The sequence below is a fragment of the Chaetodon trifascialis genome, chromosome 12, assembly GCF_039877785.1.
Source record: "Chaetodon trifascialis isolate fChaTrf1 chromosome 12, fChaTrf1.hap1, whole genome shotgun sequence".
NCBI classification, from domain to species: Eukaryota; Metazoa; Chordata; class Actinopteri; order Chaetodontiformes; family Chaetodontidae; genus Chaetodon; species Chaetodon trifascialis.
This window is the reverse complement of record NC_092067.1, coordinates 6,527,831-6,550,864: the sequence shown is the minus strand read 5'-3', so window position 1 is coordinate 6,550,864 and position 23,034 is coordinate 6,527,831. Positions and strand designations below refer to the sequence as shown.

Below are 23,034 nucleotides of genomic sequence, written 5' to 3'. Positions count from 1 at the left end.
ATGACCACAGCACTTTGAGTCCATCAGAGGAATCCAGCCATTATGAGCCATTAATTAGGATTTCAGTGGGAGGTTTTAGTGTCTCGTAATGATTTGAATACTTCTCTAACCTGCAGTAACTGTTTTTGGCCACTTGTGGGCAGTGGAAACGAGCTGTGAACACAACATTGATTTATAATCACTTTGCGAGTTGATATAATGAAGTTCAGTGTTTCCTTTGATTTAGCTGCCATTCCTAAATCCTAGCCGCCGCTCCTTCAAATTCCTTTTTTTTTTATTGTCGCAAATACACCACCGCCACATGTCTCCACCTTCACAGCAGAGTCCGACGTTAATTACTCGCGAGAGCGCGGCCTTGAAAGTGACATCACGTCAAGCACCCAGGCACCAGGTCAGAGAGTCAAAGTGTCGTCTTGGAAAATAGGGCAGCGACTTACCGGAGGAAAGGTTGACTTATTAGCTTAAGATAACTCATAATAGATTTTACAAGTTAAATAGACATTCGCAAAATACTGACGGCCAGCTAACGTTACATAACATATCGGTAGCTTAAGTTAATTGGGCCAGGTGCCAACTCCGTGTCGCTAACGTGAGTAAACTAATTGATAGCATTAAGCTAATATCTACACGCCATGATGTAACTGCTGACTGCATTTTCAGATGAGCTTGTTCAAATATTTCCAAGAAAAAGAAAAATGTCCCAGAAAGACAGCTGATGAAGATGACGCTAGTCAGTAGTGATGTGTCGGTCGTTAACAAAACGGCTCTTAGAGCCGCTCTTTGAAGTCAACGATTGGTGCCAGCTACTGCCTGCGAGCCAGACCGAGAGCCGCTTTGGTTTATTTTTTTTCATTATAGCCGCACGTGATTGGTCAACTGCATGATGTGAGGTGGCTTCAGTGTGTACTCACTGAGCAGGAGGGGGAGGAGCGGGGGTTACAGACACAGCGCATGCACGCACGCACGCACACACACACACACACACACACACACACATGCACGCACATTCAGGCTTTAAAAAGCAATTGTCAACTGGCCATTCAATAAATAGATTGTAAAAGTAAAATCTGCAGTCAAGTGTTGTTTGTTTATGCTGCCACACCTCCCCGGAGAGCCTGCCCCCGCTGCTGAAAAAAATCCTAGAGGACACACTGAAGTTGTTAACAGACAGTTGCTTATTGACACATCCAGCAGTCATGGAGCAGATTTAGATTTGATCGTGTCATGTTTCCAGCCACCTGTGAGCAACAAGTCATACCATCCATAATAATAATGTAAGAATAGTGCTGATAGCTGCTTTAAAGGCGTTCACCTTCACTGAATACACCACATAGAGGCCCAGGTGTCAGATTTGAAGACATTCAGTCATAGTTTGTGTTGCTGTATCCTCTGTGATGATTAGTTTATTTACTTTGGCTGCTGCTGTGGCAGGTGACATGACACAGTTTGGAAGACTTACTGAATTGGGATGTGTATGGTGGCCTGCAGGCACCAATCTCCATTTCCAATGGCGGAGATTAAAGGGAGGACATGAAGAGGGATCGGGAACATTTGATGGTGATATGTTTATATATTCATAGAAGCTGAATGACTGAAGAGAAGTTCACATGTGGAGAATATTCATGACATGGTGGTTAATTTTTTTAACCCTCCAAAATGTTTATAGTGGTCCTTTTCCACGCGGTTCGGCCGTTTTTTAAAGTAAACACTCCGAGTCTGTCTGGATGCTCGCCAGGAATGACAGTTGAGCAGAGGAAGTTGTTTGCTTTGGGAAAGCTTGAGCCTTTCACGTGCACAGACACACATGTACACATCCACACAGACACACCAGTCCCATGTAACATTTATTTGTGTGTGTGCGTGAGACCTCTGAAGGGAACCACGACAGCCTTCATACATTCACGTGTTCCGAAAGCAAAACAACACATCTGTGCAGCTCCTTTCCTGTGTGTGTGTGTGTGTGTGTGTGTGTGTGTGTGTGTGTGTGTGTGTGTGTGTGTGTGTGTGTGTGTGCGTGCGTGCGCACGCACATGTCCATTCTGTATTCCCTGTGCACATCTTGGCATATGTGCTCTGACCCACATACCACTTCCTGTTCCACATACAGAGTAGGAAAGAGAGGCTGCAGAGTTAGAAAGAGTGACACTTAAAAGATGAGAGAGGAGGAATGAAAAGCCTGACAAAACCAGACCTGTGTGAGAACGGCTCGGCCTGGCTCGGCCTGGCTCGGCCTGGCTCGGCCTGGCTCTTTTCAGATGAATGAGACAGCTGTTTCTGTCAGGTCTGATTGAGGCCTTACCTGTGGCACTCTTCTCTGTGTGGGTTTACGTTGCAGAATCACCACTCCAGCCTCAGTGCCTGTTAGTCGCTGTTGTAGTGAGCAACACTGGAAGAAGCACATTGTAAGATTCCAGTTGGCTGCTTGTTTTTTTATTGAGGGCCTGGCTGCTTATTCAAGGGGGTGGGTCTAATTGCTGGTGTTGTGACTGTAAGCACTTTATATGATGTTAGTGTTTCAGCCGATAAACTTAAATTGATGTTTTTTTTGTTTTACATCCCGTATGTTATTATAATTTAATTGAACATTTTTAAATGATGAAAACATGTTTTTTACAAAGTGAAAATACCACCCCTCCCACACACACTGGTCACATCCACAGAAAACAAAATGAAATAACTAACCAAGATACAAGACTAATTGATGAAAGACCCAAAAAAAGAAGAAGAAGAATGAGAATGGAGAATGGAGGGGATAGTAAGGGTCCCTCTCTTTGTAAAACTTCATGTGTCTGCATGTTGGGAGAGGCATGCTTCTGTTGAAGGAGGATGGAGCAGGAGTGCCATGGTGCATTGTGGTCTGCAGATTGGAGATTGGGAAAGACCAAACAGGGCAATCAGAGGGTTAGGGTCTATGTTTGTGCCAAAGGCCTATTCAAGAGCGTGCTCTGATTGAGGAATATTTTTGCCAATTTAGAGTCAGTGAGGTGAACATGAATAGGTAAACCATGTTTGTGGCGTTTCCTGTCTTTGTGGATCAATGTTTTCAGTATTCTGTACATCAGGGATCAATATTGACACACCACTGATGTTTCTCCACTGTGTTAATGCACAGCAGCTCTTTACAGTGTCTTTTTGTTTTTTGTGACTGAGCTGCTTTGCAGTGTGTGATGTTTCTTCCTCAAGGACCGCCACATAATGGATTAGAAACAGCATAGGTTCTGTGGTGTGATGGGCTGACGAGTGGTGTAAGAAAAGAAGATGGAGGGGCAGGAACCAAGCGAGTGAAACTTTAGACCGAGAGACGGAGAGGGGGAGAGCTGAGATAAGGCGAAGAAACTCCCTTTCCTCCTTTGAGAGGGTTCAGCTGAAGTGCAGTGGGATTACGGGAGGGGCTACTGCCGCTCGCCAGCTCCTCTCTTCACCCCCATCACTCACATGCATTCACCACCTTTATTCTCCTTTGTCCACCCCTCTATTCTGCACTCTTATTTTTATTGCATTCTTCCAGATTCTTGCCTGTTTTGTCTCCTTTTCTTTCATTTTTTTGGCACATACCCTGCTTGTTTTCACCCCTCGTCATCTGTCACTCAGGCGTTTTATGTGTGGATGCAGAGCGACAGTACAAGAGTAGACACAGAGAGTGAAGTCATCTTCATCCCTGAAAGGAGATCACAAAGAAAGGAGAGAGATGGAGGGAGAGAGAGGGAGAAATGGAGCTGCAGCTCTGCGTTTGCAGCCTCTCGCTGCTGCAGCTGACTTGATGTAATCCAGCGGGATTCAGGAAGAGAAAATCGATCGTGATTAGTGGAAAAACTCACAGCAAGCATCTTTATCCATCCCTCTCTGCTCCCCTGAGGAATTATTGCTTTTCTCACCGCATTTTCTCCCTTGCTATTTCTCTTTCTGTGAATTCTGCCCATGAAACAAACCATCCACATTAAAACAAATCAACTGTCTCACCTCCCACCCTGTCCCACTGCTCCCTGTCCGTTCAGTAGGTGTGAAAGTGAAAAGTGGGAAAGTGTTGAAGGCATGGATGAAAAGAATGAAAGAAAAATCTGTTTAAACTCTCCAACCATGTCCAAACCAATAGAGATACATTTGACCAGCAGCTGTATGTGCTCCATATCTCCACTGTGGGTCTCCATGCTCTCAGGTTTTAGCCACATTGGCTGCGAGGTTGTGTAGATTGCAGTGTTACTCAGTGGCTCAGTCAGTTAAATGCAATGAATTCAGGGTTAAACACACGAGGCGTCTTCAGATTTGACAGGAGCACAGTGAGAGTGTCAGTAATCCCTGCAACATGTCCCTCCAGGTTCCTGCTTGTCTGTTAAAGACATGTCGACCTTTCTTGGCCTTTGTCAAGCCCAAAGCCTCCCTCCTACTCGGCTTCCATTTTCCATTATGCTTCCATTTTGCGGCTGTCCGCTCCCCCGGGGTCGCGGTTCTGTTAGCTGTGCTCACTTTGTGTGCTGTAATACTTTAGCAGCAATATGGCTGCCACCAAGTCTCCCCACCATTCCATGCCAAGGAATGATAATGAGTAGCTTCAGGACGACTTGTTTTGAGCGACTGACTGCGGATATATAGTTCAGGGAAAGTGAGACAAAGAGCGAGGGATGGAGTGAAGGAGGGAGAGGTGAGGCGTCCCAATGATGGGATGTACAGTATATGAATGTGGGACTATAGGAGACAGTAATGGACTGTGACGCTGCAAGGATGAGAGCGACTGAGGCAGCGGGCGTCCAAAATACATGGACAGTGAACATATGACAGAGAGAGAGAGAGGATGATGTCACCATCTCCTCGTCAAAGCAGCTGTGACCTGACAAGCAGGTCACTTCCTGCCCGCCTCCACACACGCACACACGCACACACGCACACACGCACACACTGGGCTGTGTGTTGAATCAAAGTGATGCTTGCGTGTCTGACAGGTAGAGCCCAGCACAGGAGACTGAAACCCTGAAACTGTTTGATTCATATTCAACGCTGATTAACCGTTTAAGTCTTCTATTAAATGCAGAATATTTCCTGGTTCCGGCTGCTCGATTGTGAGGATCCATCGTGAATTGGATCTCTTCTGGTTTTGGATTATCGGCCGTGCAGAACAAAGCACGTCACTCTGAGCTCATTTTCTGACATTTTGACGAAGAAATTGATTTTTCATTTAGGACAAATGATTATCAGCGTGTCACATTCTTCCTCTTATTCTTCTTACCTTGTGATATTTTCTAATGAACTCGTAGTTTTCATGTTTGAATGCCATATTATGTTCACCCAGAGGTCTTGGAGGGCAGCTTGTGTTTAGACATACCTCAACACTGAGCCTTTTCATGTTTCGTGTCTCCTGGGCCCATTTTTTAGCTCTCTGCTGCTTTCTAATCCAGTGTCACAGATCTGTCCTCCTCCAGGATCCGTCCAGGCTATGCCTCCTTCCCTCCAGCGCCGTGAGATCGATGAAATCAGTTTTTTTTTTTTGGCTGGCTTGTCATTTTCTTGCACAAGCATGGCCGTCCCTGCTGCCCTGAACAGAAGCGAATGTAACCATTCTGATGTTTTGCATATTGAGGTGATTCTTTCCTTCTCCTCGTTAAGCTGCTATTTTCAGCCTTTATTTGGGGTGAATAACGTGCAGGGACATTGCTGCTGTGTTTCTCCTCATCCAGTCTGTCCCCTGCATCTGTAATTATGCTCACTTGTTCCAAAAACATTCACATGACTGACAGTTTGTGGGCGATGGGATGTTCTGTTCAGGAGGTGCTGTTTGTCTGTGCGTCGTGACTTTTTGCACATGCTCCAGCGTCCTGGGAGGCCTGGCGTGGTCCTGCTTTTGTTTGGATTTTATCTGGAAATGGTTGACTGAACGGTTGTCTGGCTCACCTGCTGGGTGACTGGCTGGATGACTTCTTTTTGACTGATGGTCCGCTGCTGATGAGTGGATTAACAGAAGGACGGGCTGGCTAGCAGTCTGGTTTGTTGGCTTTCTGACTCACTGGTTGGCTAGCTGCCTGGCTAAATGACTGGCTGCCTGGCTGGAGCAGTAACCAACTGCCTGGCTGACTGACTGTGACTCAAGGGATTGGCAGACTGGCGGGCTGACCGACTGACCCCATCATCTTTACGGACAGTCAAAACGCCTGTTGAACTCTTTAAAAACAGCCCGAGCAGGCTAAAGCTAAATAAATAACAGCTTTCTGCACGGTACAAATGAGCTTTCATGCAGCGATGTGCTCTTGTGAAAATTTCCTGTTTTCTTTAGCGTCTCATTGGAAAATAAGCTCAATTTGACTTTTATCACAATAAGAAAAGGTTAGTGATAAAACCTAACAGGAACATTTGAAGAGCTTTGCTCCAAAATGACTCCTCCACCATTTGCAAACACTCTCCAAATGACTGGCAGCATAAAAATTGCTGCTTTTTAAATAATCCTACATGAATACAGTTGTCAGTTGACCAATTATCAGGTTTACTGGGTGTTCTGTATTTTAGAGATAGTGAAACTGAGCTACAGGTAATGTGTTTTTATAGACGTGTAGAAGTTGACAGCAAATTCTTTCATCTTTAAACGCTCATGTTTGGCTGAATTACCCCTTAAACTCTGGACCTGACTCATAAATGTCAGCGGAGTCGCTGGCTGCCCGTCATTTCTTGCCTCTGCAGCTGCACTGCTCGATAAGACGTATGTGTTAATTTCGACTTGCAACAAAAACACGACTTGACTGAATTTGAGGCAGCGACCTGAAGTGATAAATGGACGATGTCTTGGCTGTCGTCAACCAGCACTACCTCACCAGCATGAAGAAATATTTAATACAGGTGCATTCAAACCGAGAGTTAATGTGCCTCTTACTCTGAAAAGACTATTCTTATGAAACTTATCAGTTTTTGTGATTTTGTTCCACTTTGAATTCTGCTGTTTGTAGTCTTATATAACTGTTTTTGTCCCATTGCATGATACACGACTTTCTTTTCAGGACAAGCTACAACAGTGGGCTGTTACTTTCCTCAGCACAAAGCTCAGCTTGTGACTGAAGGAAAGATTTACTGCGTAAACTGCAGCACTCTTAGCTGCTTTGTTTCCTCTGCTGTACATGTTTCTGCTGCTGTGGCTGTTTGGTGATAGCAGAGATGACAGAGCGAAGGTTAAAGAAAAGGGGTGAAGACACTGTGCATGTAAATGAATCCATCACACATCAATGTAGTGTTGCTTGTTTTTGTGTAACACCTCGACAAAGATGGTTAGTTCTGTGTTAACCTCAGGAGGTTATAGAGCAGCTCTCTTTTCAAACCAGCGTTGGATCTTCAATTCAGACAAAAATAAAGGTTTAATTAGAGTTATCAATTAGCCTTTTACTTGACCGCCCTTTTACCTTCTGTTAGACCCCCAAAGCCTACTGCACTTACAAGATAATGTCTAATGAAATTGCCTGATATAGATTTTAAATTGATTTTTTAAGCCATGCTCGCTGCATGGACCTACAGATGTCTGTCTGTCTGTCTGTCTGTCTGTCTGTCTGTCTGTCTGTCTGTCTGTCTGTCTGTCTGTCTGTCGGTCGGTCGGTCGGTCGGTCCACCACTTCCAGACTGAGCCAAAGTGCAACAGCAGTGAAGCAAGTGTGAATGTACAGCTGCTATCTGTGTAGACTCAAATGAAAAGCCAAACAGTTTACCTCTCATTTCCTCAGAGCTTTTCCTTTGTGGACATACGAGCTTGCTGCTGCTTGTTCAGTTTGCAGAAGAGTCCGGGCCACAGCCGCCCGCCACGCTCCCGCTTATCGACCGGCCGTAATAACGGTGAAAATATCATGTCATGTCAGCTCCGGCCGGCCTGCGGGATCAGACGCAGACACTCGGCTCATGCAAAGCGCTCGCATATAAATGTCACACGGCCTCAGTGATGCTGCAATGATTGAGAAATAATCGCTTGATCTCGTTACGCGCCCGCATGCCCGCCTGCGTCTGCACTGTAATATCCTGAGTGAGAGGGAGAGGCAGGCGGTGGTTTGCTTGGCTCCGTTATCGTTCGGAGTTCAGGCTGTATCTGCATGTTTGTTTGGAGTGATATCCGTTTATCGGACATTGTTTGTTTCCCTGCTCGGCTCCTCAGTGTGTCTGTTATAGGTCGACTCAAAGCAGCAGAAGAGAAAAACTATTTCAGTCTTTAGGACTGAAAATATTCCACTGGGAGGAGGCCCAAACCTTAAACCTGATACTGAGGAACGGTCAAAATCACTGGCTGGTTCTTCTAAAACACAGTGGAAGAAATGTAAATATTAGTCAAAATGTGTTTTCTAATAGGGTTACTATTTCAAATGGGAGCAGGGGAACTTCCACTCTTTGTACAGAGCTGCTTGGCATCCAGCAGTGAAACCTGTAGCTGTGCAAATGCTGGTACAGTACGACCTTCAGGATAAACGCGGGCCCAAACTGTGTGGCTGCAGTGAATGTTAAGTCCCATACCATAATTACAAATTACAGCATGTGTGTTAATAAAGTTCTTTCAAATCATCAGCAGTTGATCAGCAGTGAAAAAATGTTGAACAGGTAGCAAGAATGTAAATTTTCATGCATATGTTTAAAGATGCTTTATGAGATGCAGAATAGATATTCGGTGTTTTGCTGGTTTGTGTGTATCCCTCTCTGTATTGTAGTATGTCACAGTGTCAGCTGTATGTGGAAATTTCCTGTAACAAACCTAAGCTTAGGACAAACAGACAAACTCAAACTCAGAGGATGGAGCAAAGTGAAGTCCATGTAGTTCTCCGGTGTCTGAATGGAAACTGTTCTGGTCTATAAGCAGCACAGAAAAGCCATTTTCACCCACAGGCCAGAGGGACCTGATATGTTCCAAAACTCAGTGTGGAGGAAGGCTTGGACTTTTGATTTAAAGCTCACCAGAGTAAGCCAAGTGTGTAAAACCAATAAAGATGAAAAATGCGTGAAGCTATTAAAAGACCTGTAGAGAGGTGAGAGCCGCTTTTCACTGCCAGAAATGTGAACCTCGAAGCAGAAAAATAAAAAGTGAGTGACAAGAAGTCACCAAACACATTTTGAAAAGCGTCTTTCCAGATGACCTGATCACCAAAGCTCATTAGTAACTGTTGTTTAGCTGTCAGCCTGCTAATGTTCCACCCAGCTTTAACAATCTGACTGCAGGTAAACCAACTATAATATGTATTTTGATCCAGTCCATTAGTTCATGTAATTGCTTCCTCTCCATCTCACACCTGAAGAATGAGTTCACTCCACACTAATGGCTCTCTCTCTCTCTCTCTCTCTCTCTCTCTCTCTCTCTCTCTCTCTCTCTGTCTTGTATAGGATGAAGAGGAGGAAATTAAGCTGGAAATCAACATGCTGAAGAAGTACTCCCACCACAGAAACATAGCCACCTACTACGGAGCCTTCATCAAGAAGAGCCCACCAGGCCATGACGACCAGCTATGGGTGAGTTTCTTTCTACCATCTGCCTTATAATGACCGAATGGCTTTACAGCGAAGAGCTTCAAGTCAAATGTTCCTGGCCAATCACAACCTCTGCATTGCTAACACAGCTCGAGGAAACTAAACACAAAGCAGCAGGAAAAAAGGCAGAGAAGAGCGTTTGCAGAAAAATGGCAGCAACCAACAGAGAAAAACCATTTGAAGCTGCTCGGCTTGTCTCAGGCAGGATTACCTTGTTTTATGATCCTGCAGCTCTGCTGTTGGTACAGAGGAGAGACCTCACTCTCCCCACCACAGCACAGCCCTGTATTTGTTGTTCCAGCTGCCTGCACGACCCCTCGCAGCCCCCACCGCTGTGGCTTCACGCTGTCTGCTGTTTGGATGTGTTAGAGAGTCTCCATGTGTCATTTTGTTCTCTGAGCATCGCTGAAGACTGTCCACTGAAGGAGACCAGATTGTGTTTGAAAATCCATGACAAGCTTTGTGATTACTCAGCAAATCACAGCAGATTGTTGTGTTGATGGTATACAGACCACTCACCAGCCTTTAAATCTGAAATATTATTCAGTCAAATGTTAGTAAATTTTTAAATAGAAACACAATGTTGTCCATTATTTTGTCCATAACCATTACTGTCCTATGCTGGAAAGGCCTAAAGCAGCGTTGCTGTTAATTGATGTTACGCTGATTGTCATGGTAATATGATAATATTGTGTTATCAGTACAAATTGCTGTTGTTCAAGTCAGTGAATCAAGCCAAGTTGCAGTTAAAAGCTTATGAAAGTAGCTTTTGATATTTTAGCTTCACGTTTGAAGAGTTTTGTGCAAAGCAGAGAAACCCAGTTTATTAGATTTAAAGTATTACTCCAGTCCAAAACTTGCTTTGCTTAAACTGTTAAACTTACATATATAAACTATGTAGATATCATAAAAATACTCTTATTAATATCATGATATTGATTGAGCTTTTGGTCATCAGTATTGTACATGAGTATGTAAAACAGCCATGAGGACGTTACATTCAGCAGAAGAGACGTACTGCGTCACAGTCCATAGAAGCCAGCTGTTAAAGGTGCTGCATATGAGTCTTATCCTCATATCAAGATTACATCTCCCATCAGCCCATTGCTTCCACTGTCCCACCCCAGTCCCCTCACAGGCTGAAGATGTAGGAAGTGAACTGACTGACAGTTTTCTCTGGGATTGTCTTGTTCACCGGGGGTAGTTATATTATAAATTCATGCGATTAATGTGATTAATGATTTATTGACGGTAAAACACACTAAAAAACTTTTACAGATTGTCTCTGTGACTGGCAGAAGGGTGGAGTGTGTGTGTGTGTGTGTGTGTGTGTGTGTGTGTGTGTGTGTGTGTGTGCGTGCGTGCGTGCGTGCGTGCGTGCGTGCGTGCGTGTGTGTGTGTGCGCACGCGTCCACAGTCTTCTCAGTGTCTCCTGTTCTCTCCTCCAGCTGGTGATGGAGTTCTGTGGCGCCGGTTCCATCACTGATCTGGTGAAGAACACCAAAGGCAACACACTGAAGGAGGACTGGATTGCCTACATCTCCCGAGAGATCCTCAGGGTCAGTCCCCTTTCACAGTGCTGTCACGGCTGCTTCCTGTTCACCATCACACACAGTAAACTGCGACAGGACACTAAAACACGCTGTTTGAGTCAAAGCTGAAAGTGTCGTGTCTTACTCTGTGGAGCATGTTAACATGTTGTTTCTCTCTCCTCTGCACAGGGTTTAGCTCACCTGCACGCTCATCACGTCATCCACCGTGACATCAAGGGCCAAAACGTGCTGCTGACCGAAAATGCTGAAGTCAAACTGGGTATGTGTCGACTTTACTTTGGTTGAACTGTGGGTCCAGACTGGGCCTGCAGACTGGGAACACAGCCTGCACTGAGGCTTTTGGACGACTGCACTGACAAAATACTGCAGCACCAGATTTGAGTCAGCACCATGCCAGCGCCAGCTCGAGCTTTGTCATTGCCCGTGTTGTTCTGTAATGTTTCACTTGATGGCACAGTCGTAGGTGTAGGAAAAGTCTTGGGCAGTAATGCAAAACCTTGTGAAAATGTTTATGTTCAGGCAGAGGACACAGGACATAAATACTTTTCCACCCAGTATATCCACTGATTGATACACAAAACAGAGCCCATTAATGCTTTATGATCTATTAAGTGGCATCACTCAAATAAAATAAAAAACCAACCTTGATTAGACAGCTGGAGAAAGTTTGCCTGTTCTCACGTGTCTCTTCCTGCGTGTCTGTCAGTGAATCGACACACTTTAACCTGATTTGACCTTTGACCTCACTGCTAAATACCTTTCACAGATCGCCTTTGCTTTGCTTCAGTTCTTTTTTCCTAAAGGATGTAACGGCGTATGGGTTGACTTATTCGCTGCAGTCTTCCATTGCTCCCACTCTCAGAATCTGGCTGCTGTAATCTGGTGTAACAATATGACTTCATTGCGATTTCACTTTCACTTGAAAACGCAGAATTACACCATGTTCCTGTGATCAGATTTCCCTTTGAGAAGCTGTTACTTCTCACCGACTGTCCAAGTCGAGTGACTTTTCCATCCTGCAAACTTTCATTTGTCATGGAAGCTGCGGTGACTTTTAGCAGGAGCATGTAACTGGAAAATGTGGATTTAAGAGTTGTTGTAGGTAACAATAATAATGCAAGTAAATGACTTACTAACAATGTAAGTAAATGACAATAACCTTTAAATCTGATATCTGCAGGTCTTAAAATAACTCCTGCCTGTCGTAGGCAGTAATTGCAACTTTTTTAGTTTGCACACTGTTGGGACACATTACACACCTACAAACTAAAGTAGGATTATTGCTGTAAGGTATTTAAAATAACATTATCAAAGGTATTAAAGGTCCAGTATGTAGCATTTAGTGGCATGTAGCGGCAAGGTTGCAGATAGCAAACAACCAAACACCCCTCACCTCGCCCTCCACTACGATGATCACGATAAACATGAAAGGTAGATCAGTATTTGGGTGGTCGTATTTTTAGCCGATTATACACCAATGAAAACACATCTTGGAATATTATCCATTTCTGCCAGTTTAGTCCAGTAAAAACAAAAAAAGGTCTTACATTTAATTTGATGACCCCTGTGGAAACCCTGTGTACCGCTGTGTTGACACATTTTTGTTGCTGTTTTTCTGTTCCAGTTTTTCTGGCTCTGTTATAGGAAGATAACATTCTGCCTGCAAAGCTTTTATTGGCTCGGCTGACAATGAGCAAAACATCAGACCTCTTTGAATTCCTGAAAAAATCGTAGTCAATAATTCAGGTCTGAAACCAGGCCTCCTCTGATCATTTGTGATTGCTAAAAACTTTGGTGCCAGTCAAGGCAGATCAGGATTTTCCAGTCCGGGAGCTCCGCTGTGCAGTCGCTGTTCTTCACAGGGCTTTTTATTGTTAATGAAACGTTTGTTTCTGTGAGCTTAACTCTGTGGGTCAGGCCCCGACATGGACTGTGGACTCGAGTGTGGTGGTTTCACTGAGACGAGAACGAGTAAAATTTTAATTAGCATGGCTCCCAGGGCAGGAGACTGAATCTTTGATTTGGTTTAAGGGCTGAAATTTAAATCGCCTCTCTGACAATGTTAGTCTGCTCTCACACTGGACTGCCACGTAGAGCAAAACTTCTGATCCACAGGTTGCTCACTGTCAGAATGTTCCCAAATGCACTGATTTACTGACATCAATCCAAATATGTCAGCACACGACTCTCCTTCAAGATCACTCGTTTGGTCTTCAGATACAGAAATGAGGCTGCTAATGAAAACAGTTTGAACCAGTAATAACTGACGCTAACTTCCTGTTTCCCAGTTGATTTTGGTGTGAGTGCTCAGCTGGACCGGACAGTAGGTCGAAGGAACACCTTCATCGGGACGCCATATTGGATGGCTCCTGAGGTCATCGCTTGTGATGAAAACCCTGATGCTACCTACGACTACAGGGTAAGGAACTGGATCTGCATCTGAACTGAACAGAGACTGGATCTGCTGTTTAACAGTATATCATAAAATCCTCCAGTCTCCCCATCGAAGCTGCACTTTTCAACCAGCTGGTCAGTTTTGGGATATTTGCATCTACTTTAGGTATCAGTGCAATAACCAAATAACAAAAACACATTTTCTCACAGGGACCTTTTTCACATTGTTGCACTGGTTTTGAAATCAGACAGTTTCTTATCAGAGTTCATCATTCTTCAAGTCTGTTCTTACAAGAACCCCTGCTGCCGTAGATATGACGTGTGGGTAGGAATGGACGTGTATGAATGAGAGAAACGTGCACACAGACTCATCTGACTGATCTGATCTTCTGTCCTTCAGAGTGATCTGTGGTCCTGTGGAATCACAGCCATAGAGATGGCTGAGGGAGCTCCCCGTAAGTACACATCACATCCATTCAAACAGTGTTTCTGACTAGTTTGCATCATAACCGTTACACCACAAAACAGTTTGTCTACGACTTCTGTAAATAAAGCTAAAAATTGTAGATTTTTTGCTGCTGGAAGCAAGTGGTACACCAGTGGTGTCAGACAGCGGCTCAATGTGTGACTTGTGTTTTTGCCTCTCACCGTTTCTCACCTCTCTTCTCCTTTTTTGTTTCCTCCAGCTCTGTGTGACATGCATCCAATGAGAGCCCTCTTCCTCATTCCCAGAAACCCTCCTCCTCGACTCAAGTCCAAAAAATGGTGATTAAAACTTCTGCTTTGTCAAAAGCGTCTCCCATATTCACAAATAGACTTGTGGCTGAATGTGTAATATAGCGCACATCCCAACTCCAGACATCACGTTTGACTTTAACCAAATAGGTCAAAGAAGTTCTTCAGCTTCATCGAGGGCTGCCTGGTGAAGAATTACACTCAGCGTCCTCCCACGGAGCAGCTGCTGAAACATCCCTTCATCAGGGACCAGCCCAACGAGAGGCAGGTCCGCATCCAGCTCAAAGACCACATCGACCGGACCAAGAAGAAGAGGGGCGAGAAGGGTGAGTTTCTCCCTGTAAACAACAACAACAGTCCTGCTTAACATTAGTCAGTACGAGACAAAAATTGATTGCATTTTCATTTTACTGAGCTGCTGTACTATCGTTCCTTACTGTCATCAGATGAGACAGAGTATGAATACAGTGGCAGTGAAGAAGAGGAGGAAGAGGCGTCTGAGCAAGAAGGAGAGCCAAGGTAACAACATATTATCACAGCACATATGGAACAGCATGGTGGTGCTTTCAGTCTGCGCTGTGAGCACCACACAGGCGGAGTATGATAACCTCTCCCAGAAGCTAACCACTGCCATGTTCCAATGTGGGTGACACACATACCAGGTTTTTGAAAGCCACAGGGGCATGACAGGGCATGAGTCAGTTTCTGATGGGATCCAGAGCTGAACAAAAGCAAAACATGGGATCTGTTTGTAATCAAGACAATCACACAAATGAAAAATTACAACAAATTGCTTTTCTCTTTTGTCATTCTCTGTGATTATAAATGTGTGGCTTTGGCTTTGGTAGACGGAGCTCAACAGCTGCTTTCCAGTTATATGTGACTGTCACTTCTGTTTTAACACCACACCTTTAAAACCAAATCCTAACATGTGGAAGTCACACTGGATTTATTTGCATCTTCTTTCTTAACAATTTAATTAGCTTGCTATGAGCTAACGCGCCAGCTAAAGCCTCTCCTTACATCCTCTGTGTAGCTCCATAGTCAACGTGCCGGGTGAGTCGACTTTGCGCCGCGACTTCATCCGGCTGCAGCAGGAGAACAAGGAGCGCTCGGAGGCGCTGCGTCGCCAACAGCTCCTCCAGGAGCAGCAGCTCCGTGAGCAGGAGGAGTACAAGCGCCAACTACTGGCCGAGAGGCAGAAACGTATTGAGCAGCAGAAGGAGCAAAGGAGACGGCTGGAGGAGGTGAGTACACAGGCCTCCTCAATGTCTCCACATGAGGTGTTTGTTAATGTCAACACGAAGGAGAAGATAGGTTGAGTCATACTGAAACTTTGTTTGAACAGTCATTTGTTTAATTGAAATCATATCTCAAGTGTATCTCTTATTTATCGAGCATCACAGGATCCCTCCCAGGAGCTACGCTGACAGTAGAACAGGACTAAAAATACTCCTGTTTCAGTGAGGGACTTGTGTTATTTATGAAGCTTCCTGCACGCATCCTCTTCTCCTTTGAGTGTGAGTGACATCATAGCTTCACAACGGCAAGAAGCTTAAAATGGACTTGAACTTGAAATGTAGTTTTCTCAGTAGCTGCCTTGTGTATTTATCACATTTTGAATACTGACAGGTGGATATAGGTAATTTGATGTGTGAAACATGAAAGAAATGAGAGAAGATAGCTTGAGATATATGACAAGTTACTGTGCCGAAGCTCTGATAAATCCTGGTGGAGGACGTCCTCTTGTGTGTTTTTAAAATATGCATCATGCTGTCAGAAAATCTGTCTGCATTACTGCCTAAAAACAGTAATGTAGTTGTAGATTCATTTTTTTGACATATTTTGTGCTGTTGGACAGACACAAATTGTAAAATTGTACTTTTAAAATTTATTTTATAGACCAAATTATTAATCGATCAATAAAACAAAAACAGATGAATGAATCATCAGATGCCAGGACCAGGATCAGCCCTAACCCAAACACACACACACACACGTTCAACTTGGACAGACTGTTTGTGCAGCTGCTGGCAGTGTGAGCAGCCAGGGGAAATGAACCAGTTTATCAGTACACCAACTCTGTGTAATGCGATTAGAGACTTTTGACTTGGAGGTTAGTGCTTAGATTTTTGCTGGATAATTTTTTATAACTGACTCTAAAATCAGATTTAGGCTGCAGTGAAAAAAAAATTAATTGGTGTCCCCAGAGGAGGAATCTGAAAACCATTTTTGTAATTATCCTTTATCTCTTTGAGCCGTGGTTCTTTTCTATTAGTGTCTTTGTGAGCGCGGCGGCTTTCCTCCTCACTTCTCCGCAAGGAGACAGAAAAATACAGAGTGAAAGAGGAGAGCGGGAAGTTGGGGGGCAGTTGCAGAGAGATGATAATAAATTTGGACAGAAGTGGAGTAAAGTATATTTTCTGGAAGGAAAGGAAGCGAGGGAGAGACCGACAAACAAGGGAGTGAAGAGGAGAAGAAGCTTCACTACACCTCAAAGGTGAAAGGCTTCTGTGGACGGAGAGGGAGAACGTTTACTTGTCCTCGTTTTCCCACAGTAGTCACAGCTCCAGGCTGTGCTTATGATTCATGACACTGCTTGTAGATGAATCAGGCAGTGGAAGCCACAGTTGAACCCGTGCCATGTCACAGAAATACCGCTGTGCATGTACGCTCCTGTTCTGATCGACTACCTCCAGTGGAATCCTGAACGCTGAGCGCTGGATGTGTAAAAACACGATGAGTCACGATACTGCAACTGAAACTGGTGACCTGCAGCCTTCACTGCAGCTTTTCATAACACACTGACAGACAGGAATCAGAGTAATTTCTTCATGTGTCTGCTTAGAGAGCCAAGTATAAGATAACTGCCGGTCAGACTTAAGATGTCCCTCAGATTAAGTGATTAAGTCCTAATGCAGTGCTTGAAATGTTGACATTTCAACTCCTTCCTGTCACTTCAGCTCATCCTCTCTGTGTATTTATTTATATCTTCACTCACATAGGTGAGTACAGCATTTGTGTCCTTTGGCCATCCAAAAGCATCACATGTAAACAGAATTTGAAAAGTGAGCATTTGAAGGGTAAAATTTGAACTCTTATTTATGCCACATGACTAAAACCTAAAGACCCCTGACAGCATCTGTCCTTGACCAGATGGCCTTGAACGGACTGCATTTGTTGCACTCAATACTCATCTGTATGCCCCACTGCTTTGACCCTAGCAGTTTTCAAATCAGTGTATCCCAGTATATAAGAAAGAAAAGCAGATTATATTTGAATTTGAGGAGCTGGAATCAGAAAATATTTGGCATTTTTGCAAGAGAAATCAATCAGAATTTTCAAAATAGTAGCTGAATTTATGCTTAATCAAATGCATAGAAATAGAGCCAATCGGATGTGTTACTGAGAACCATGTGACATCTCACCAGAAACTGCTGTAATTTAGTCTGTGACGTCTACTGTATGAAGCTTTTATCTGTCTGTTCACTTCTTTTTGACACTTTATAACAATGTGTGCTGTACCTTTAATCGATAATGTTCTGGGTCCCTCCACCGAGACAACATCACACACACACAAATGGGTCATCTACTTCGCAGAGTGACTTTCTTTGAGTGCTGCATCTTGTTGCTTTCACTAAATGCTGCTCAGCTGAGCTGTGCTGGCACCAAAGATAAGAGGTGAATGATGTCAGATTGACTTTACAGCAACAACAGATCACAGCCGTGTTCTAGCAGAAGGTGCGTGTACCACAGTCACACAGTTCAGGGCCTGAGTCTGAACCACTTACTGTGATAATAAGACTGGAAAGCGCTCTCGGTTTCACTGATGAGACAACAGGAGCTCTGTGACTCGACAAAAGTCAGAACTAGGCCACCGTCAGCTGGGACATGAACAGGTTTCTCTGTTAACTCGCCCCGCGTGTCCACCTGCAGCAACAACGGCGCGAGCGCGAGATGAGAAGGCAGCAGGAGCGCGAGCAGCGCCGACGCGAGCAGGAGGAGAAGAGGCGCATTGAGGAGATGGAGCGACGCCGCAAAGAGGAGGAAGAGCGCAGGAGGGCCGAGGAGGAGAAGAGGAGGGCCGACCGAGAACAGGTACGAGCCAGAATCATGGAGCGAAAGGACACGGCGGGGAAGCCTGAATTCAAAGTTTGTGTCCTTTATGCTCTTGTTTATGAATGTGAGTAATGTCTTTAGTGGGATTTGAGATGTTTTTGTGACTGCATACCTTAGCATCTCATTTTTATTTGGTCCCTCCAGGACGTCATAAAGTTATTATTATTGTTTGTATTATTAGTTTCATGACTCTCATGTGGCTTTTTTCTCCCAAAACTGCAAACATTTGGGAGCATTTTTGTGTCACGTTGCAATTAACTGGCAATATTAGAAATTGAGCTTAAAAAGAATGTGGAAGAATGACGCTGGAATGAGATTGAGGCCAGATCTTTATTTGGCTCTGAGTGATTGGTAAAATGGACAAGCATTCTTTCCATTTGATCATTTTTAATAAAAATATATATATAATGACAAACGGTTACATTTATTTCTTATTATCACAAGAACAAGAAATCCTGCACACTTTCCAGACCTTCCTGATGGATGCTGTGTGTGCAAATGACATGTTTTCTATAAATGTTGTTTCCTGACGCTGAACTAATGCAGGCGGGGCGGGCTGGGTTTGATTGACAGGAGTACATCCGTCGTCAGTTGGAGGAGGAGCAGAGGCACCTGGAGATCCTGCAGCAGCAGCTGCTCCATGAACAGGCCATGCTGCTGGTGAGTGCTTGGCTGCCCCGTCTGAACCATTTTTTCCTTACAGCAATATAGAAGTGTTTTATTCTCTCAGAGTCTTGGCCCCTGTTCTCCCTCCTGCCCTTGTTCCTCTGTGTTTTTCTTGAAATATTTTCTTCTCTGTCTTTCCCCATTGCCTCTTTAAAGCTACAATATTTCCTAAATGTTCCGACATCAGTTCCTGTGTCCTAAGTGGTTATTTTTTAATGTTCCCACAATTCCCAGGTTATTAAACTTCATAATGTAGGTACTTATTATTCATCTGTTACACAAACTTTTCCTGATTCAGTTTTCCTTCCGATCTAAACTGAATTAAGTTTTTGGGACTAACTTGTGACTTTTGTGGATCCGAGGGGAGCCGTTAGCAGTTGAGGTCCAAACGTAATAAGTATTCTCAGGTTTTTGCTGGGGAAGTGGGATGTTTACGGGGCCCTTAGTGATGGTGATGTCATCATGTCACCAGGATACTAGTCATCCACCAGGAAGAGACATTTCCCGTTTTTATTCCAGATGTTATGCAGGAGAAGAGCTAGGTTGTTTGGAGGGGTCTGTATGACTGGATGTTTTTCATTTTAAAGTCTTAAAGTTCTCAGGGGGTTACAGAGGATACTCACATAATGAAGGGATATGACCACTCATATCCCCGCTTCCAGTCTTCACATCATCACTCCATCATCACTGTACGGTTCCTACACAGTCACCATGTCTATGTTCTAGTAAGAAAAATCAAGTCGGCTTTACTTCGTGATTGGCTTTCACACTTGGATGCAGTTAGAGCGGATTTAAAGCACTCGAACAGTTGCTTTGGCCAGATTTCTGAGAAGGAATCGTTTACATCTCGTTTAACAACCTCTTGCTATTTTAGATTCAGCTTCTGGCAAAGGGAACAAGTATTGAAACTCATAAGAATCATTCCTGTTTTAATAGTTCACTGGTTTAATTACTAATGACCAATGTTTGACCTTCCAATTTTTCAACCCAACCCTGATCTTAAGCGTGATGTGTTAATGAAACAATCATTTTTACTGTGCATGTTGGGATTTTTACAGAATCACACATTGTGAGTGGAATTAGCAGTTGCTAAAATTATAAATAAGTATTGATCCTACTAGCAAATAAAACTCTGATATGTCGACATGTTATCCTCTGCATATAACAGCATGCATCTTTATGATCTATAGCATTTCTAGCTATAGCTATTGGACAGTTCAGGTGTAACTTTTCAGTCCTCCCCTTCTCTGAGGCCCCTGATAATTTTCATACAGTCCCTGAGCTGCAGCACCTCACCAGTGAAATGTCATGATGAGGCTTACAGTTGTGTGCTTACCACATCAGAGCTTTGGAAAATGAGCTGTAATGTAGAACAGTGTTACTCCTGATACTTTACAGCAAGAGGATCATGTTTCGATGAAGCTGTCCTAATGCATTTCTCTCATGAAAATCAGGTGGGCTTCGGACTCTAAACTGCTTGAAGGTAGGAGTGTTTGGGGCTTGAGGTGTTATCTAAAGAACAAAGTGTTAAAAGAAACAGTGTTGTGGGTATGGTACAACTTGCCCAGCGTCTTTCTGTCAGGTTTTGGTTCAACTTGACCCTTCCTGCACTCAGGAGTATAAATGGCGGGAGCTTGAGGAGCAGCGCCAAGCCCAGAAGCTCCAGAGACAGCTGCAGCAGGAGCAGGCCTACCTGCTGTCCCTCCAGCAAAACCAGAACCTGGATAGTAGCAAAACAGCCCAGCAACAGAGCACCAAACCCCCACAGACCCTTGAACAGGACAGGATAAAGCCCCCGCTGAGCCCTGAACCGGATCCAATAAAACAACCACAGAGCGCTGACTTTGAAAAGACAAGGTCCAGTCAAAATCACAGCCTGGAGAAACCCACAGAGCCCAAGCTACCTGTCGCTGACCTCCAAGGCCCTGCCCCTAACTCTGAGCCAATCAGAGAGGTGACCCCTCCCCCGTCGCACTGACTGTAGAATGCTTCCTTTGCTTGTGTGTACTCACTCCCGCTGCTTTGGGTGTGCAGTGTGTCCATGGTGATGGCTAGCTGCTGGTGTGGGATGTGTGGACGCTTTGTAGATGACTAGAATGTCTTCGTGTCTCTTTCTAAACTCGTGAGTCTAATAATTCAACCGGTCCATGATGCAAATATACTTCAGTGATACTGGACCAACAGCAGACAACCCCACAGATCCCACAGAACAGATTGTGGACATTTTCTTATACAGAGAGTATTGATGTCTGTTAGAAAACTCCAGCTGACATTTTTTCCTCCTGAATGGTCGCCTGAACAGCTCCTCCTCCTCCTCCTCACTGAGGGCACCACCGCTCCTCTAATTGACCTCACTGCTGTCTTAACCCCTATATTAATGAAGTTACTGTAATAATGAGCCACCTGGTTAGTCCTCAGTGTGACTCCCTGTCTCTCTCTTTTTGGTGTCCTGCTGTTGCCATTTAGCACCTGGTGGGGGAGGAAAAGCAGAGAGACACAAACCAGATCCAAAAGCACCCGATTGACCAAATGCTGTCTGCTTGTAGCTTTTGCTGGTTTGGCTGCAGGACTGGGTGGGGTCCCCCTGCAGCAGGGCAATCTGAGAACTGCCTGAAAATTCAAATGTTTGCAGAATTTTTGCAAAAGTTGGGCTCTTTCAGGTAATTTCAAACACACTCTGGCAGCCGTGTTGGAGGATAAACAGTGACTGTGAACAGCAGAAGTCAGTGGTTTGTATTTTCATAGTTTGACCATTAGTCCAGCATTCCACCTGAATTTGTTGTAGCAGTGTTGCTGCGTTTCCAGATCTCAATGATGAGCTTGGTGGTTACAGTGTTCTTATGACCTACATCACATTCACCACCTGTCAGTCAGATTCTGGAGCTTTGCATATAAAGGCGTCAGGGCTCTGAAATTGATCCACACCCACTGGCCAATAAGAATGAATTATTCTCAGATGACATTTAACAATGCTTTTTTTTTTTTTTTTTTTAATTAAATCAAACTAGATGCTGAGATATTTCTTGTTGTAGCTCAATGAAAGTTCTGTTTGGTCATTTTCAAATAGAGATTATCTTGTTTTGCAGAACAAATTCTGTCTCGTCTACAATTAACTTTGACATTTCAGAGTAAAAAGCTTTCTTTTACACACAAACTAGCCCTGTTTGGACTGTGTCCTGGACCTCAGTGTGTGTCCTAACCTTTCTGTTTTTTTCACTCCACATGAAAAATGCATGACACTCTTTGCTGGTCGTGGTCGCTGTGCTACTAGCAGGGATGTGGGAATATTGTGGCAACAATAACACTGCTGCCCTTGAGGAAGTGCTTTGTTGTTCCTGCTGGTGTGCCTGTATCAGCGGATGACTTTCTGATATGCTTGTACCGCCGCTAGTACAAAATGCCTCTGCTCTGCAGGGGGAAACTAACAAACCGTAGCACCTACAGTAATGGCTTCTGTCCACTTACTCTCCTCTTTATGTTCTCGCACACATTGATCTGTACTCTCAAACCACCGCTAATGCTGCTGTGTGTGTGTGTCCGTGTGTCCTCCTCAGGCTGATGAGCGATACCGGAAGAACATCCAGGGTTCTCCTCAGTCAGCTCAGACCAAATCACAGCAGCCTCCGGTGCCGCCACGCTCTGAGTCTTCCTACCCCAATGGGAACTCTGCGTCTGAGGCGCCCGCCATGCACCGGCCTGTGGAACCACAGGTAATCATGATGTCTTCAATCCCGCCTCTCGTTTCACAGCTGTTGCACACAGGCAGCATTTTGAGTGGTGTGAAGTGGCTGGTTTGTCATGAGCTACAGTCTACTGGTGCTCTTTTTCTTGCAGGGTTTAGTTTTGCTGTAGCTTACTGGGCAGATGGAGGCTCTAAGGCTGGCAGCAGAAGAAATCTGATGCAGCACATTCTCAGCTTAGATACTAGCATGCAAACTTTAGACTTCCTGTTTTAGCTTTAAGTTAAAATGTAATATCGGCTGGCAGCTTGTATTGTGAAGCAGCTACAGGAAATGCTGACGTAATGAGATTAAAAACCGACTGATGACTTCTCGATCAGAGCAGGTCTTATATCTGTGATTTGTGTTTTAGTTAGGGGACC

The 23,034-nt window shown here is 44.3% G+C and overlaps 1 protein-coding gene across 7 annotated transcripts in view; it reads left to right on the top strand.

Moving 5' to 3' along the window:
- map4k4 (mitogen-activated protein kinase kinase kinase kinase 4) overlaps positions 1-23,034 on the top strand; it is an 89,044-nt gene that overhangs the window by 44,005 nt on the left and 22,005 nt on the right. For 4 of the 7 annotated variants that reach the window (XM_070976408.1, XM_070976406.1, XM_070976403.1 and 1 more), the window contains exons 4-16: positions 9,322-9,447; positions 10,914-11,024; positions 11,187-11,277; positions 13,307-13,437; positions 13,813-13,867; positions 14,099-14,177; positions 14,298-14,473; positions 14,594-14,666; positions 15,184-15,394; positions 18,084-18,245; positions 18,840-18,926; positions 20,548-20,886; positions 22,487-22,642. In XM_070976408.1, coding sequence (XP_070832509.1) covers positions 9,322-9,447; positions 10,914-11,024; positions 11,187-11,277; positions 13,307-13,437; positions 13,813-13,867; positions 14,099-14,177; positions 14,298-14,473; positions 14,594-14,666; positions 15,184-15,394; positions 18,084-18,245; positions 18,840-18,926; positions 20,548-20,886; positions 22,487-22,642 — 1,797 coding nt within the window. The remainder of the gene's footprint in view (positions 1-9,321; positions 9,448-10,913; positions 11,025-11,186; positions 11,278-13,306; positions 13,438-13,812; positions 13,868-14,098; positions 14,178-14,297; positions 14,474-14,593; positions 14,667-15,183; positions 15,395-18,083; positions 18,246-18,839; positions 18,927-20,547; positions 20,887-22,486; positions 22,643-23,034) is intronic. The other 3 variants (XM_070976409.1, XM_070976407.1, XM_070976404.1) reach the window with 1 other exon arrangement.